Source organism: Neofelis nebulosa, chromosome 15 (genome assembly GCF_028018385.1).
Source record: "Neofelis nebulosa isolate mNeoNeb1 chromosome 15, mNeoNeb1.pri, whole genome shotgun sequence".
In the NCBI taxonomy this organism is placed as follows: Eukaryota; Metazoa; Chordata; class Mammalia; order Carnivora; family Felidae; genus Neofelis; species Neofelis nebulosa.
In genome coordinates, this window is record NC_080796.1 from 2,481,866 (window position 1) to 2,497,546 (window position 15,681).

At 37.5% G+C, this 15,681-nt stretch overlaps 1 protein-coding gene across 1 annotated transcript in view; it reads right to left on the bottom strand.

The window, feature by feature from the left end:
• Positions 1 to 15,681, bottom strand: part of LOC131496453 (ankyrin repeat domain-containing protein 26-like) — a 90,258-nt gene that overhangs the window by 3,890 nt on the left and 70,687 nt on the right. Inside the window, 3 exon segments of the mRNA XM_058702010.1 lie at positions 4,033 to 4,261; positions 5,502 to 5,719; positions 6,259 to 6,549. Coding sequence (XP_058557993.1) covers positions 4,033 to 4,261; positions 5,502 to 5,719; positions 6,259 to 6,549 — 738 coding nt within the window.

Here is a 15,681-nt window from a genome sequence, read left to right on the forward strand (position 1 = left end):
AACACTTTTTTGACAGTAGCATTATATTCAGGCCTTATAAAATGAATGGGACAACATGACTATACCAGACTTATAAAATTAATAACTCAATACCAGATGATGGGAGAAGGCTTTATTCAAACAATTTTATATTACCATTAATAAATACGATATAAAATATAAACCTCGTTTTCTATATGACATGACTTAAGGAGCTACCAAGGTAATGTTGCATCTTTTCCCCAAAAGCTTTTTTCCTAAATATTTACCTTTGTGACCTTTATATTTTTATCTAAGTAAAAACTGTGTTTCGATGGTGAAAATAGCTTTCAAGTCCATGAATAAGAACACATGTGTACTTTTATGTATACCTTTCCATTGATCAGAAATATAAGAGGGTGAGAAAATTATACACAGAAAAACTATATATCAGCAAATTTTAATTCAAAGAACATTTTTAAAGGATTTTTAATTAGAAGGATTTTCTCATTAACTGTTAACATTCAAATATGGCCCATAGAAATCTAAGGTTCGGTTGGGGACACTGCAGGATTGAGGGACAAGGAAGTCACAGCCGTAGTCTCCATCTCTCCTTTAGTTAGACAGCTCTACTTCTCTCTGTTTTACACAATACAGTTTAATGCAAAAAGCAAAAAGCAACGTTCTATTCTTTGAAAAAAATTATTTTGAAGGTATAAAAGTCACTAATTTAGTCAAAATCCCGAATTTTGCGTAATAGACAAATAGGGCTCAGAGAGAGTGTACTTTGCCTGAGGTCATGAAACCAACTAGATGCAGACCAGGAATACACTTGTGGTCTTACCAAGCCTAGAGTTCTATGCCAGTTACTTCCTCATAGTCAGGAAAAATACGTGTATTTTAAGTATGACTCAGAGAAAATGAATACATAAAACTTTGTCATGTGGTTCAGTAATGCTTAGGTATGAGGTACACAATAGTAGCTCTCTAACTAAATTACAAATTTTAAAGTCATGAATGAAAATAAAGGAACAGAAATTATGTTAACTTCTTTTAGTAGCAGTCAATTTTTAAGCACAACTTTTCTTTAATTTTTTTTAATGTTTATTTACTTTTGAGACAGAGAGAGACAGAGCATGAATGGGGGAGGGTCAGAGAGAGGGAGACACAGAATCTGAAACAGGCTCCAGGCTCTGAGCTGTCAGCACAGAGCCCGATGCGGGGCTCGAACTCACAGACCGCGAGATCATTACCTGAGCCGAAGTTGGCCGCTTAACCGACTGAGCCACCCAGGCGCGCCAAGCACAACTTTTTTAATTTTTTTTTTTTTTTTCAACGTTTTTAATTTTTATTTTTGGGACAGAGAGAGACAGAGCATGAACGGGGGAGGGGCAGAGAGAGAGGGAGACACAGAATCGGAAACAGGCTCCAGGCTCCGAGCTATCAGCCCAGAGCCTGACGCGGGGCTCGAACTCACGGACCGCGAGATCGTGACCTGGCTGAAGTCGGACGCTTAACCGACTGCGCCACCCAGGCGCCCCAAGCACAACTTTTTTAAACCACAGGACAGAGAACTTGAAAGAGAAAATCTTTAGGTGAAGCAAGCAAGCTGAAACTGAGGAAATTCTTCCTGAAAGCATTATTTATTCTTTCCAAAGAAAATTTGGTTTATCAACATCAATCAACCAATGAGTGAACCCATGGTGTGGTTATTTATAGCAAAATTTGAAACCCAACACAGATTTCTCTTTCCCATCTAGCATGCTTCTGCCTAACCTCTCATCATTCGTTGGTATGTACAAAAGACACAATTGACTTTATTAATAATTTAAATCCAGTCGGAAATTATAGGTGAATCTTCACTTCTCACATGTGGACTTATCTCTCTCTCCCTCCCGACGGGAAAGGAGACTTACCTAACAGGTGAATTTGGGAGAAGGAGCTAAGCAGTGCTTATGTGTTTCTGAATCTCCTCTTTGAAAAGATGTGCCTGCCCACAGTAACATGAATTTGGGTCTGCTCTCAGCTCTGTGGTAAGCACCCTGCCCCCGGGGTGGGTGTCAAGCATTTGTTTCCTCAATTTACAACTGTGTGGGGAAGTGCCCAATTTGGGAGGAAGCCCAATGTGGCTAACATAACCTAAATCATATCCTCCAATTTGTTAGTGTGTATTAGTAATAAAGCTACTAAGTTTATCTCCATCTCCCTGTCTCCTGTGTTCTGAATTTAGAAAGAAAAGACCAGGGTTACTTGCCACCTACCCAGTGTCACCTGTCACAGCTCCACCGAGAAAAATGACTAGACAACACTTACAGAAACATTCTCTTCTTCCTTGACTTCATAACTAACGTACATTGTTCAAAAGCAACGCCCACTCGAAAGAGAGAAAAAGTTGATAGGAACCATTTTAGGAACAAACATGGAAAGTCAGACAAACTGAGGACACAGAGGAGTACATTCCAAATGAAAGAACATGAGAAAACCTAAGAAAACAACTAAGTGAAACAGAGATAAGTAATGTACCTCATAAAGAGTTCAAGGTAATGGTCATAAAGATGCTCAGTGAACTTGGGAGAAGAATGAATGGATCCAGTGATAACATCAACAAAGAGACAGAAAATATAAAAAAGAACCAATCAGATCTGAAGGATACAATAACAGAAATGACAAATACACTAGAGGGAATCAACAGCAGATAAGAAGATGCAGAAGAACAGATCAACAATTTGCAAGACAGGGTAGTAGAAATCATCCAAGCCAAAAATAAAAAATAAAAAAAAAAATTAAAATGAGGCTAGGTTAAGGGACCTGTGTGACAACATCCAGTGTAATAATACTTGCATTCAAGGGCTTCCAGAAAAAGAAAAGAGAAAGGGGCAAAGAACTCATTTGAAGAAAAAAAGGTTTCATTTTAAAAATTCAAATATTTGCTTGATTTAGCTATTTATAAAATGCTCTACAATCACTCATCAAGATATTTTATAAAAATAGAAACAAAGGTGGTATAAGTCAAAAAAAAGGAAAAAGAAAAAAGAGTGCCATAAATAAGAAAGCAATTAAAGATGTATTCTCGTGTAAGAAAATAGCAAAATTTTAACTTAAAAGAGAAATTAATCTTTTTAGTGTTACAAGTTGATTTAATTCATAAAAAGGACTTACCATGGATTCTTTTTTTTTTTTTTTTAAGTAGCCTCCATGCTTAGCGTAGAGCCCAATGCAGGACTTGGACTCATGACCCTGAGATCAAAACCTAAGCTGAGATCAAGAGTTAGACGCTGAACTGACTGAGCCACCCAGGCACCCCCATGGATTCTTTTAAATAGTAAACATTCATGTCGTTAAGTGTTTGGAGGACGAACATTCACTGACATACAGGGGTGCAAAAACTGGATTATAACAAAACGTTCAAATGTTTATGAACCACTGCCAACTGAAAATAAGTCCAAGCATCTAAGTGTACCTATGGTTAGCAGGCAATCACATTTACTTTCTAAAATCAAATTTAAATGAAAGCTTTTCAGGAAATTTTACATGGGTCAGTTTAGTTGTATTTACTGAATACAGTTAATACTAGGTGTCTCTTGTGGTGCATCTGTGTGGCTCAGTTGTTTTTAGTGTCCAAATCTTCATTTTGACTCAGGCCATGATCTCATGGTTTTGAGACCGAGCCCCACATTCGGCTCTGTGCTGAGCATGAAACCTGCTTGGGATTCTCTTTCTTCCTCTCCTTTTGCCCCTCCCCTGCATGCACTCACTCATTCTCTCAGTAAAATAAAATAAAAATAAGTATCTCTTAGAAATGAGAGATCAAGGGACTAATATTATATATATTATATATTATATTATAATATATATTATATACATTATATTAATATTATATATATAATATATTATATATATTATATTATATATATATATATATATAATTTTACCTCAGTTCTTTCTTAGCACATATAATTATGACTTTTACTTCGTATGTATTAGTTACTTAAACAACTCAGAATTTCACCAAAATAAAAGTAACTATTATATCAGATATCTGAAACCCAAAGTAAAACAGATAATATAACTAACCTTCCACAAGGAAGTCTCTCAGTAGTCATATGACGGCCGTGGGTTCAAGGTAGGAATCACTAAGTTTCCTCCTGGAGTAAAGTTTCCATTGAGCACTAAATTATTTTCAAAATGTCCACAATAAGGTGGTTCCAGGCCTGGGCTCATAGTAAGGGTCCTGAGTAAAGTTTGGTGCTGCTGTCTCTCCACAAGAAGTTTTGTATTGCTCTCTGACAGTCTCTCATTAGTCCTGTGAAGATTAAAAAACACAAATACATTTTCTTTTTCCCTAAATCATTCCTAAATGACATACATTTTTTTAAGTTTCCATAATAGTAAATAGCATTTGCCATTGAACAGTGTTTTAGCACTGAACATGTGACAGAGCACACCTACTATCTAAAATTGTACTTTTAAAACTGTTCTAAAGAAATACTTTTGTTTCCAGGGGGATTCCTAACAATTCAAATTAGGGAAGGGAAATAAGTGGCTATCAGTGATGTACATGGCTTAACAAATAATACTTGCTGTCTTCTGGGATGGCTGTACTGACAGGATGCTTCAGGATACCATTATATATACACACTTATATTTAGTAAACCTGTTTACAGATATAAAACTAAACCATCCCTCAAAGACATTTTCAAGCATTTTCTTTCACCACTCTTGTACATTTCACTTATTATCTCAAAGAAACTGAGCATTTGACACTGAGGAATCATGAGACCAACAATCTCTAGGGGAGATAGTAGATGACAGACGTGTGATCAGAAAGAACTAAAACAGCTACAGAGGCAATTAGCTTATAACAGTTACCAAGGCACTGGAGGCAGAATCTGCCCTTTCTGTCTTCAGTCTTCCACATATCTCCCTTCCACCATGGTGCTCTTTTTAGCCATTTTGGGAATTATACTACCCTTCAGCCCTGTGTGAGTCTTTCTGTATTTCACCTGTATGCCTTTATGTAATGTAGAAAAAGCATAAAGGATAGTTTTTCTCAAGGCCCACTCTAGTAATCATACCAAAGATCACAATCAAGAGAATAAATGTACCAAGCTGCCAGGATGAATAGTAGTAGTAGTACTTGACCTTTTAGGTTAAAGATGTAATCTTCCAAAAAGAAACTCATCGACATTTCTATTTAGGGTAATTCTGACAATCAATTTTATACTAATATGCTTCTAAATGAGAAAGCTTCAAACAATGCACTTAAAGACTAGCAGATCCGATCAATGGAAAATATACAGGGCGGGGGGTGTGGGAGGGGGTGGGGGAAGAGGTCTGTAAAACCGAAAAAAAGAGGAGGGATTGAAACTGTCCTGGACTAACATTTCAAAGGTAAGTTCACTTAGAAACATCATTTCTCAAAATGACACGATCTAGTTGGCTTTCACTTCCTACTCATCTCATGATCTTGGCTCCACAGAAATTATGCTTTAGAAGCAAATTAATAAGCTAAATTTCTTGACTATGATTCTGTTTTGACTTACCTGTTCAGCTTATTTCTCAAGGACTTTCTAACTTTTAATTCTTCTAGGTAGAGTTGCCTGTAGGTTTCCAACTCTGTTTTAGTCGAATCTTCTTGAGAAGTCTTCATTGTAGAGACCTGAGATTCCAGATCTCTAATTCTAAGTTCCATTTGACTTCTCGTTGAAGCATGAGCATTTTCTCTTAACTGGTCCAAGTCTTCTTGAGCTGCTGCTTGTGCCTAAAGCAAATTAACAGGATAGTTTTAAAATAGCTATAAACTGAATAACTAATTATACCTGTTTCCTTTAGTTCGGAGTCAATGATTCAGAGAGCAATTTTAAATGAAAAAAAGCTCAAATGTAAAATATTTATCATATCATAAATATCATATCATATTTATCATATGATTTATAAAATTAAAGTTGAATCATTCTTGTATTAGTATTCACACAATCTGATAATTCAAATAGTAGAATCAATGACAAAATTTTAAAAGTCAACAATAAACTTAAGAATAATCCAAGTACAGTGCAATTTTTAAATCATTTTTCTTTTCCTCTTCATAGTGAGACTAGTTGTTTAAATCATCATTTTTTCTTATCCTCTCGATTTAGTAGGAATAATGATGAAAACTGAAATCTTTAAAGGGGGGAACAAATGCCTCCAGAAATCTACAAATTACCATAAAGCAAGTAGAGGAAACCCCTACAATACATCTATCCAAAATGTAATTTGCAGTGAAATGAATTACAGCACATTACAGATCAATCAATTAACCTGTAAAAACAGGTTGACTTCGTGTAATTTTTCTTCTATGTCCAGTCGTGCTCTTTCTTCAATCTCCCGTTTATACTGTTCCACTTGACTGCGTTCTACCATATTCATTTCCATAAATTGTTTCAATTTTACTACTTCTTGCTGTAACTTCTTGTTATTGCTCTCTAGTTTTTCACGTTCTTCTTCGAAAGATTTCATTGATAATAACTCTTGTTGAAGAACTTGATTTTTTGCATCCAGGTGTAGACATTTTGAAGATGTAGTTTCCAGTTCTGTTGTAAGGACATCAGCCTGCATGAATAAAACACTATAGTTTGGAAGGGAGTGAAAAGAGTCTAACTCAAAACTACTATGAAAAAAAAATTTTTTTCAGATTTTAAGTAATCTCTATGCCCAGTGTGATGCTTGAACTCACAATCTCAAGATCAAGAGTAACTGAGCCAGCCAGGCACTCAAATTTTAAATAAACTCATTTGCAATAAAATGTTACCTGTCTTAGAATGTGGAACCTTAAACAACTCAGAAAATCAAGAGCCAAGTTAAAGCCATCAGGTGTTACTGAAATAGATCTTTGCTATCATTCTCTTTACTACACAACATTTGCACTCAATTCTATACTTTTATTTTCTATGATTTTTTCATATCTTTCTTTCATAAGTCCCCTCTTAGGAGAAAGTCTCTTGGCCCTTCCCCCATCTTAACACTCCATAACTTTTAAAGAAGTTTTAGCAATATCATATTGACTTATGTATGCCCACGTCAAAAAATACGTCCCAAGATAAGACTCTGGAAATAAGACTCTAATTCATGAATCTATAAGTAATGACTCTAACACCATGGTCTGTTTCTGAACTGCAAATGTTTTATGCTAATTTGAAGTGCATTCACAGGAGAAATGATTCTCCAGGATGTGTTAAGAAATCACATCTCCCAGTATAAAACATTAATTGGATGATCCACATATTTTTTGAAGCAAAAAAATATTTAATTCAATACTGTTATCTTGTAATCCGTTGTTACTTTCCAGAAAATAAGAGATCATACTAAACAAAAACAACCACAACAACAAAACTGGTGGAGTTTCAGTGATGCTGAGTTGGGAAGGACTTCCATCCATTCTATATGATTGGTAAGACAAGGTGAATGGATGTGGTGGTTTAATAAATTCGTTGATACTTCTGTGAAAATTCCTCCCCTTAAATATATGCTGGCTTCAGTAACTGGTTTCTAGTGAACAGAATATGCAGAACTGCTGGGATTTTTTTAAAATTTTTTTTTTAACATTTATTTATTTTTGGGACAGAGAGAGACAGAGCATGAACGGGGGAGGGGCAGAGAGAGAGGGAAACACAGAATCGGAAGCAGGCTCCAGGCTCTGAGCCATCAGCCCAGAGCCCGATGCGGGGCTCGAACTCGTGGACCGCGAGATCGTGACCTGAGCTGATGTCGGACGCTTAACCGACTGAGCCACCCAGGCGCCCCAACTGCTGTGATTTTTAAGGCCAGTTTAGAAAATGTGATACAGCTTCCATCTGACTTTCTTTCTCTAGGGAAGCTCACCCTTAGAACCCAGCCACCACGTTGTGAGGAATCCTAGGCTACCTAGTGAGTCTTCGTGTAGATACTCCAGCTGAGACTAGCCAACGTCCTAGCCAAAGGCCAGCCTCAACAGCCAAACACGTGCGTGAACAAGCCTTTAGATGATTCTAGTCTCCAGCTTCCAGTTATGCCAGCTGATGCCAAATGAAGAAGAAATGAGTTGCCCTACTCTGCTTTGCCTAAAATAAGATTGGTGAACAAGAGAAATGCTGTTTTGAACTACTAGGTTTTGAGGTGGCTTATTATGCGGCAGTAAATTGCTACCACAGATACTGATACTAAAAATGGTGTGCTGCTATTCAAAAAACCCTAAAAGTAAACTTCCTTTGAACCAAGAGTAGGTGGAAGTGGAAAGATGTAGAAAAGCGTAAGGATGAGACCCAAAAATGGCCTCCACAAGACTCTTAGTGGAACCCTGAAGGCCTATGAAGAGGCTGACAGCAAGGGTCTCTAAGCAAGTGAAGAAAATGACACTGGAGGAAAGGAAAGTCATGCTACAAAATACCTGAAAGTGAAACGGATAGGAAAGAGAAACTAAAGAAAGACTATGCAACTGAAAGGAACCAGGACTTACAGGGTTCAAGTATCTGTTTCTCCTTTACAGCCTCTCTACATGTTGAACTGTCAAATAATGCTAAAATAAAGAAATGGCTTTTGGGTTAAGAAAAAATCCAGGGTGCTACCAGGAAAACAGGAAGATTTAAGGTATGCCTCCAATTTCTTTAAGGATCTTAAGAGTGTAAGATTTTTTTTTAAAGTAGGTTCCACACCCGACATGGGTGTGGAATTAGCATAAACTCAGCACCCAGAGATCAAGTGTCACATGCTCTACCAACTGAGCCAGCCAGGAGCCCCAAGAGTAGACGAATTTTAAAGGCATTTTCCTATAAGAGCTTCACAGGAAACTGAAGCGAAAAGCTTATCTCAAAAGGACTTGCGAGGGTCGCTTTGCTAAAACACGACATGAAATCCAGTAATATTTACAGAAAACTAAAAAAGGTAAGAGATTTATAGTAGCAAACATACTATTTGCTACCTTGGACTAAAAGGGGCCAAATAGTGTAAAATGAAAAGAGGCCTTTGGGTCTTAGAAGTCCCACAGGGAGGAAGCAGGATGAAAAAACAGCTGCAAATACAAGTCATTCCTTATGAAAAGGAAGGAACCAAGAGTTTAAAGAGTAAAGAAAGGGAAGAGACATGGAGGAAGTATTCCCGTGGTTAGGACTAAGTCCTAACTTAAGAACTGACAGCATGCATCAGGCTATATTTCAAAACTCTTATGGACTATGGTGCTTCCCATCTTCTTTTTCTGAATGGGAGAGTCTTCAGCAGTTGACTAGAATGTTCCATTTGTGAGTGGTAAATAACTGTCTCTTTCGTTCTCAAGTCCTCATATTGAGAACCCTTGCAATCAAGGGGCTATACTTGAGATACCATAACCCAGGCAGCTTATCCCCACTGCACCTGATTAAGATGGTAAGATCTTGGACTCAAGCCCTGAAGCTGATGCCATGATAACTGAGACTTGCAGGAGGTATTCGAGGGGGAGGGGAGTGAATGTATTTTTCAGGTGGGAAGAATACAAACATTTGTGGCCAGCGGGTAAATTATACTACTTTTTAAAGGTGTCCATAGGTTTTAAATATTAATTCCATTAAAAAAAAAGGCCATGGAACAACCTTAGTGACTTGCTCCTAATGAACAGAATATGTGACTATGATCCTGTGTGTATTCCAAGCCTAGATGACAAAAGGCGATACAGCTTCTGCCTTGCTCTGTATCTCAGGCTGCTTACTTGGAATCTAGCTCCCCATCTAGTGAGGAATCCTAGGCCACAAAGAGGGTCTAGGTGTGTCAGTTTGTTTCTGCTGCCTCCTGAAGTCCCAGGCAACAGCCAGCATCAACCACCAGACGTTAGTGAACAAATCTTCAAATGGATCCAGCCCCAAACCTTTCAGTTGCCCCACCTGAAGCTGAGCAGGGCAGAGACTACCTGTCCTGGCCACACTTTTCCTAACAGATTTGTGAACAAAATAAATCTAACCTTTGGGGAGTTTGTTAAGAAAAAAACAAAAATGATAAATTGAAAAGTGGATGAAAAAAAAGATATAAGACACATAAACTTGTATAGGAGAAATTGGTCTCCATTAAAGTAGGATATAATAAATGTTAAGATTAATTTATTAACAACCAATGGTGCTCATGAGAAGCAGATAACTAGAAGCAAGGTCTAAGAAATTTTTCTCTCAGTTTTTCCCCAGCTAGGATCATATTAGCTGTTCATTTTCCATATATGGCCTTTATTATGTTGAGGTATGGTTCCTCTAAGCCTACTTTGTTGAGGTTTGTATCATGAATGGATGTTATAGTTTGTCAAATTCTTTTTCTGCATCTATTGCAATGATATGACTTTATGCTTTTTTGAAAATTAATATGAGATATCACATTCATTGATTTGCAAATATTGAACCACCCCTGCAAACCAGGGATAAATCCCATTTGGTTATAGTGAGTGATTGAATGATTTTTTTATTTTATTTTATTTTATTTTTTTATTTTTTTTATTTTATTTTTTTTATTTATTTTTTAATATATGAAATTTACTGTCAAATTGGTTTCCATACAACACCCAGTGCTCATCCCAAAAGGTGCCCTCCTCAATACCCATCACCCACCCTGCCCTCCCTCCCACCCCCCATCAACCCTCAGTTTGTTCTCAGTTTTTAACAGTCTATTATGCTTTGGCTCTCTCCCACTCTAACCTCTTTTTTTTTTTTTCCCTTCCCCTCCCCCATGGGTTTCTGTTACGTTTCTCAGGATCCACATAAGAGTGAAACCATATGGTATCTGTCTTTCTCTGTATGGCTTATTTCACTTAGCATCACACTCTCCAGTTCCATCCACGTTGCTACAAAAGGCCATATTTCATTTTTTCTCATTGCCACGTAGTATTCCATTGTGTATATAAACCACAATTTCTTTATCCATTCATCAGTTGATGGACATTTAGGCTCTTTCCATAATTTGGCGATTGTTGAGAGTGCTGCTATAAACATTGGGGTACAAGTGCCCAACATGCAGAAGGTTGAAACTAGACCACTTTCTCACACCATTCACAAAAATAAACTCAAAATGGATAAAGGACCTGAATGTGAGACAGGAAACCATCAAAACCTTAGAGGAGAAAGCAGGAAAAGACCTCTCTGACCTCAGCCGTAGCAATCTCTTACTCGGCACATCCCCAAAGGCAAGGGAATTAAAAGCAAAAGTGAATTACTGGGACCTTATGAAGATAAAAAGCTTCTGCACAGCAAAGGAATGATTTTTTTAATGTTTATTTTTGAGAAGGATCACAAGCAGGGGAGGGACAGAGAGAGAGGGAAACACAGAATCTGAAATAGGTTCCGGGGTCCAAGCTGTCAACAGAGCCTGACACTGGGCTCAAACCGATGGACCATGAGATCATAACCTGAGCTGATGTTGGATGCTTACCTGACTAAGCCACCCAGCTGCTTCTGCCCCCGGTGAATGATTTTTTAATGTATTGTTGGATTCAGTTTGCTTATTTTGTTGAAGATTTTTGCATGTTCATCAGAGATGCTGGCCTGTAATTCTCTCTGTGGCGTCTTTATCTGGTTTTGGTATCAGGGTAAAGCTGGCATAGAATGAATTTGGAAGTTTCCCTTCCTTTTATGTTTTTCTGGAACAATTTGAAAAGAACAGGTTAAATTTTTTTTTTTTTTTTTTTGTATTAGCTCTTCTTTACATGTTAAAATTTACGTCTGAAGGCATCTGGTCCTAGACTTGTGTTTGTTGAGAGTTTTTTGATTCTTGATTCAGTTTCCTTGCTGGTTATTGATTTTTTTTTCAAATTTTCTATTTCTTCTTGTCTTACTTTGGTAAGTTATATATTTCCAGGAATTTATTCATTTCTTCTAAGTTGTCCAACTTGTTGGCATACATTTTTTCACAATATTCTCTCATAAATGTTTGTATTTCTGTGGTGTTGGTTCTTATTTCTACTCTCACATTTGTGGTTTTATTTTGGTCTTTTCTATTTTCTTGTTGATTACTCTGGCTAACACCTTATCAGTTTTAATTTTTACAAAGAACCAGCTCTAGGTTTCATTGATCTGTTCTAGTATTTTCTGTTTTCTGTTTGTCTATCATTCATTTCTGCTTTAATCTCTTTTTTTAAATTTTATTTTGAGAGACACCACACATGAGTGGGGGATGGGCAGAGAGAGAGAGAGAGAGAGAGAGAAAGCAAAAGAGACAATCCCAGACAGGTTCCATGCTGCCAGCAGAGAGCCTAACACGGGGCTCGATCTCACAACTGTGAGATCATGGCCTGAGCCAAAATCGAGAGTCAGACACTTAACCAGATAAGCCACCCAAGGGCCCCTGTTCTGATCATTATTACTTGCTTTCTTCTGCTGGCTTCAGGCTTCATTTGTTGTTCTTTTTCTAGCTCCTTTAGGTATAAGGTTAGGTTGGTTGAATTTTTTCTTGCTTCTTGAAGTAGGCTTATATTGCTATGTACTTCCCTCTTAGGACCACGTTTGCAGCATGTCAAAGGTTTCAGACCATTGTTTTTTTTTGTTGTTTTTGTTTTTTTTTTTAATTTCCATTTGTATACACGTAATTTTTTAAGTTTCTTCTTGTATCTCTTGCTTAACCCATTCCAGTGTAGTAGCATGTTATTTAACCTGCATGTATTGTTTTTAATAATTAAGGCCTGTTTTTTGTTTGTGATCCATTCTTGAGAATATTCCATGGACACTTGAAAACAACGTGTATTCTGTTTCAAGATGGAACGTTCTGAAAAAATCTCTTAAGTCCAATCTGGGCCACTCTGTCATTCAAAGCCATTGTTTCTTTTTCTTTTTTTTTTTTTTTTTTATTAAATATATGAAATTTATTGTCAAATTGGTTTCCATACAACACCCAGTGCTCATCTCAACAGGTGCCCTCCTCAATACCCATCACCCGCCCTCCACTCCCTCCCACCCCCCATCAGCCCTCAATTTGTTCTCAGTTTTATTTAAGAGTGTCTTATCCTTTGGCTCTCTTCCACTCTAACCTCTTTTTTTTTCCTTCCCCTCCCCCATGGATTCCTGTTAAGTTTCTCAGGATCCACATAAGAGTGAACACATATGATATCTGTCTTTCTCTGTATGGCTCAAAGCCATTGTTTCTTTGGTTGTTAAGATCTGTTGATGTAAATGGGGTGTTAAAGTACCCTATTACTGTCTTATTATCAATTAGTTCCTTTATGTTGGTTATTGTTTTATGTACTTGAGTGCTCTTGTGGTGGGTGCATAAATGTTTACATTTGTTAGATCTTCTTATTGGATTGTACCCTTTATTATGATATAGTAGCATTCTTTGGCTCTTGCTGCGGTCTTTGTTTTTGGTTGTTTATTTATTTTGAGAGAGACAGAGTTGGGGAAGGACATAGAAAGGGGGAGAGAAAATTTCAAGCAGCCTCCATGCTGTCAGCCTGGAGCCCAACATGGGGCTCAAAGCCACCAGCCATAAGATCATTACCTGAGCCAAGACCTAGTCAGTTGCTCAAATGACTGAGGCACCCAGGTGCCCCACAGTCTTTGTTTTAAGGACTCTTTTGTCTAACAAAAGTATCGCTATTTTTTTTCTTTTAACGTGATAAATTTTTCTTCATCCCCTCGCTTTCATTTTTTTTTAATAGAATTTATTGTCAACTTGGCTAACATACACTGTGTATAGTGTGCTCTTGGTTTTGGGAGTAGATTCCCGTGGTTCATCACTTATAGACAACACCCAGGGCTCATCCCAACAAGTGCCCTCCTCAATGCCCACCACCCACTTTCCCTTCTTACCCACCGCCCCCATCAACCCTCTCTTTGTTCTCTGCATTCAAGAGTCTCCTATGGTTTGCCCCTCTCCTGCTCTGTTTGTAACTGTTTTCCCCTTCCCTTCCCCCACGGTCTTCTGTTAAGTTTCTCAAGTTCCACATAGGAGCAAAAACATATGATATCTGTCTTTCTGTGACTTATTTCATGTAGCATAATACCTTCTAGTTCCATCTATATTGCAAGAGATAGCACGATTTCACTCTTTCTCCTTGCCAGGGAGTATTTCAGTGTATATATAAACCACATCTCTTTATCCATTTATCAGTTGATGGGCATTTAGGCTCTTTCCAGAATTTGGCTATTGTTGACAGCACTGCTATAGACATTGGAGTACATGTGCCCCTATAAATCAGCATTCCTGTATCCTTTGCATAAACTCCCAGTAGTGCTATAGAGGGGTCGTCGGGTAGTTCGATTTTCAATTGTTTTGAGGAACCTACGCACTGTTTTCCAGAGCGGCTGCACCAGTTTGCATTACCACCAACAGTGCAAGCATCCCCTCACTTTCAATCTGCAGGTGTCTTTATGTCTAAAATGAGGTTTTTATAGGCAGCATACAGATGGGTCTTTTTAATCCATCCTGTCACCCTAGGTCTTTTGGTTGGGAGTGTTTATTCCATCTATGTCCAAAGTAATTATTGACAGGTATGTATTTATTGTCATTTTACTACTTGTTTTGTGGTTGTTTCTGGAGATTTTCTCAAATCCTTTATTGTTTTTCTCCCTTTGATGTCTTTCTAATTTGCTTTAATGATATATTTGGATTTCTTTCTCTTTATTCTTTGCATGGTTATTAGTGGGTTTTGGTATATGATAAGCATTAATTTGTATATCACCTCTTCTGCGTGTAGCAGTCTATATTAAGTTGATGGTCACTTAAGTTAGAGCTCATTTTTTTTCTCCTCCCCATGTTTTGATAAGCTATTATATTGTATATCCTTTTGGGGGGCATTCCTTGATATTTTTTTTACAGAAATATACATTTTTACTGCTTTTACATTTCCTTCCTTTATACTGTCACTTTTGATCTCTCCTTTCCACTCAGAGTCCCCGATAATATTTCTTACAGGCTGATTTAGTGGTCACAAACTCCTTCCATTTTTGTTTGAGGAATTCTTTATCTCTCCTTCTATTATGAATGATAGCCTTACTGGATAGAGTATATTTGGCTGCAGATTTTTCTCATTCAGCACTTTGAATATATCATGCCATTTCCTTCTGCCTTGCAAAGTTTCTGTTGAAAAATCTCCTGCTAGCCTTGTGGGTTTTCCCTTGGAAGTGAATGACTTGTTTTGCTGCTTTTAAGATTTGTAGCAGTGGGGCGCCTGCGTGGCTCAGTCGGTGAAGCATGACTTGATCTTAGCTCAAGTCGTGACCTCGCAGTTCGTGGGTTTAAGCCCTCCAGTGGGCTCTTCATTGACAGCACAGAGAGTGCTTGGGATTCTCTGTCTCTACCCCTCCCATGCTTGTGTCTGCGTTCTGTCACGGAAATTAAAAAAAAAAAAAAGCAAAAAACAAAACACTAAAAAAAAAGATGTTAGCAGTATATTTTGCAAATTTAATTACAACATGTCTTGGGTGTTGATTTTGATGGAAGTTCTCTGTGCCTTCTGGATGTGTATGTCTGTTTTCTTCTCCACATTAGGGAATTATTCAGTTATTGTGTCTTCAAATCAATTATCTGTCCCCTTCTTTCTGTCTTCTTCTTCTGGGACTCCTATCATATGAATGTTTTTACATTTGACGGAGTCATCGAGTGTCTTAAGTCTATTCTTGCATTGGATAATTCGTCTTTGTCTTCTTCAGCTTCACTGCTTTCCATTACTTTGTCTTCTAGGTCATTAATTTGTTCCTCTGATTCTTCCAGCTTGCTGTTCATTTTTACTGCCCTCTTCATCTCTGATACTTGAACTCTTTTATGTCTGTG